General features: G+C 41.4%; 1 protein-coding gene and 1 long non-coding RNA gene across 2 annotated transcripts; both read right to left on the bottom strand.

The window, feature by feature from the left end:
• On the bottom strand, positions 1–1,512 carry LOC118563107 (sialidase-3-like). The gene is made up of 2 exons (XM_036136824.1): positions 1,215–1,512; positions 1–1,135 (listed from the first exon to the last, which is right to left on the bottom strand). Exons 1-2 carry the CDS (start codon positions 1,410–1,412, stop codon positions 209–211), a joined length of 1,125 nt encoding a protein of 374 aa, XP_035992717.1. The 5' UTR covers positions 1,413–1,512; the 3' UTR covers positions 1–208.
• Positions 1,513–2,584: 1,072 nt separating this feature from the next.
• On the bottom strand, positions 2,585–2,790 carry LOC118563108. The gene is made up of 2 exons (XR_004931019.1): positions 2,720–2,790; positions 2,585–2,650 (listed from the first exon to the last, which is right to left on the bottom strand). It is a non-coding gene; the product is annotated as an uncharacterized LOC118563108 (long non-coding RNA).

Consider the following 2,790-nt stretch of genomic DNA (forward strand, 5'->3'; position numbering starts at 1 on the left):
AATGTCAGCTGGCTGTAAGGAGATGACACGGTCTGCTCATGCGCTCTTTGTTATAAGAGAACCGGGCCAGAGAAAAACCGAGCTGAACCCACCTATGGAACTGGTCTAGATTTAGCACGGTCCGGTTGTGTCTGGTTCATTTCAGTTTGTGTTCCATTTACACTCAATAGTTATCTAAGGTACAGAACTCAGACCGTTCTCGGCACGGTTAAAAAAGGGTACAACAATTCCCTTCGATGCCTTCCTGAACCTGTTTGAAGTGAAAGATTTTTAAAGCTATCTGCTCAGTTTCGTGATTCTTCCCACATTCAAACAGACACGCAAACCAACCATCACCAAGGTAAGCCAGGTCTGAGTAAGCACTGGGTCCTTTGTACAGGATCCAGGCTTTGCTCCATGCCTTTGGATCAGATGGGGTTTTGTTCAGATACACACCTAAATCACACCTTTTACACTTACAGCGGGGGTGGGTGTATAACAGCCATTGGGTTGCAACACCTTCTGCTGCAGCTTCAGTTTGAGCTGGGAAGGAGACCACACTTCCCTGGCAGCCACAACATGTTTCGCAAAGTGTTTTCTCACTATGTATGGTAAAGCTTTGTCCTTCATTGTCACTAGAAGCTTCCACCCGATAGCATCCCTTACTGCGGGCATTGCAGTAGATGAATCTGCCACTTGCATCAGATACCTCAGCCATTTGACACTCTATTGATTCTTCTTCAAGCAAAGAGCCAAAATGCCAGCTTTTACCAGAATCATTGCTGTACAGGGAGACAGCACGTGGAATAGGTTTTGCAGGCTTCACACCTACATAAACATAAGCTGGAACCATTAGTGTCCCATTCTCTGTTTGAAGCCCATGACCAGGCCCCACAGCAAAAGTGACACAATTCTCAGGTAGAAGGTCAGTCAATTCAGTCAGTCCACTCCAGGTTTGTCCAAGATTCTCACTCGTGATGTAGCAGAGGCGGGCTTTGTTGCAGTAATTTTTTATTTGCCATTGTTCGGTATAGGTGCCTTCTACACAGATGAAGAACAAGTAGACTTTTTTGTTTGCGCTGTCGTACACTGGGCAGGGGTTCATGGTACGGTATCCATCAATGTGTGCTTCTTCCACCACTCTTTGCTCGGTCCACTGAAAAACACATCATTCAGAGGTGTTAGTGAAAAACCTGAAAACAAAGTGTGTCTTGTGGAAAATATAGACAAATTACCTTCACTGTATAACGTTCATTCTCCTTTTTTAACTCTCCTGTTTTCATAATCAGCCTCTCTGCAGCCTCATCAGCTTTTCCATTCCTTTGTTCAGCAAAGACCAGAAGATTTTCTTCCACCTTCAAAATCGCAGGAATCCGGTAAAACTTTTGTTGGAATATAGTTTGTGGAACTTCTTCGGAGTATGATCCGTCCATTGCTGGTGCGTTATGAGATCTGCACAGAGCAGCTTAGTGATGGTCTCAGTTTAGCTGAGGGTTTTATACTGTTAGTTTGGGAGTGGCAGTGCATGAAGGAAGAAGAGAAAGTCAAATTCCCTGCTTCTGTCTCTCCCTCTCTCTCTCTCTCTCTCACACACACACACACACACACACACACACACACACACACACACACACACATCTGAAGATTTTCCATCAGATGAACTTCCGTGTCTCTAACAGTTGTTTACAGATTTTTGCTATTGTACAGGTAAATATTATCTTGAGAAAAAGGGAGAATCAGTAATCCCCATTAATATTTAAACCACTCCAAGAGGAAATAAGAATGCATATTGCAGGAGTTTCCAAATAAATGGGTGAGTAATAGCCAATGACTAAATGAACTTTGGCTGTGCACAGTGGGGGAAAAAAAACATTTCATCAACTGTTGAGATTTTATATTTGATCATTTACAAAGAGAAAGTTCAAGCTTTCAAGTTTAACTTCATTGCAAAGATACAGAATATAAACTAAAAATCCATCTCTGCTAGAAAAATGTACGTCTTCTCTTGCAAGAAGAAAGCCAGGAACACACTTGTGTGTCTCCCATCGCTCTGAAGTGAACCTGTGCCTCCCCTTACTTTTTATTTTCCCAGGGAAGCAAACTGCAATGATGACCTTCAGCTTCACAAACTAGCAGTTCAGTTACACAGAACAATTGAGCAATCAGTTCTCAGAGAAAGGAGTTGCTTCATATGGCGAGGTGTAATTACTCACAGTTGCAGATAGTGCTGCAAAAACAACTTTGTACTTTTTCTCTTCACAAAACCTTACTCTGTCACGTGGGAAAGAAAGATTAGTCACCTGAAAGACACTTTAATATCTGAATAAACTCAAACCGTAAAACCTTTTTAATACTAATGATTAAATACGTGATAAATACGATGAATATGGAAAATAAAATAAAACATATAGCGAATAGTAAAAATAATTCTAACAGTAACTGTTATTAAAAAATACTTAGATCCAGACCAATATTTAGGCTTTAGCCAAAATAAATTGTTGGATCCCAGCAGTTTGGAAGCTGTACCTTTATATACAAATATTAGTTTCTGTTTATGTAATGAACTAGACAGAAGACCCAAAATTTTCAGCCAGAAACACAGAAGTAGGACTTAAACAGTTTATTCTGAACTCTGGACTTCAGGAGTGCATCCGCCGAGGACCAGGGATAACTGAAGGGAGACGTAGGTTAGTGGCTTTTTGTTCAATAAGGAGATGCATGAAGTCAAAAAGCCACTAACCTTTTCAGCGTCCTTCCTTCAGCAGGGGTCGGCAGTTTTAGCAGAGCAGACTGCTCCTTTAACAGATAGTG

Source organism: Fundulus heteroclitus, chromosome 5 (assembly GCF_011125445.2).
Source record: "Fundulus heteroclitus isolate FHET01 chromosome 5, MU-UCD_Fhet_4.1, whole genome shotgun sequence".
Taxonomy (NCBI): domain Eukaryota; kingdom Metazoa; phylum Chordata; class Actinopteri; order Cyprinodontiformes; family Fundulidae; genus Fundulus; species Fundulus heteroclitus.

Coding starts and splice junctions, on each gene's coding strand:
- LOC118563107 (XM_036136824.1), bottom strand. CDS start 1,412: ATGGACGGATCATACTCCGAAGAAGTTCCACAAACTATATTCCAACAA. Junction 1,136..1,214: donor ATGAACGTTATACAGTGAAG/GTAATTTGTCTA, acceptor TGTGTTTTTCAG/TGGACCGAGCAAAGAGTGGT.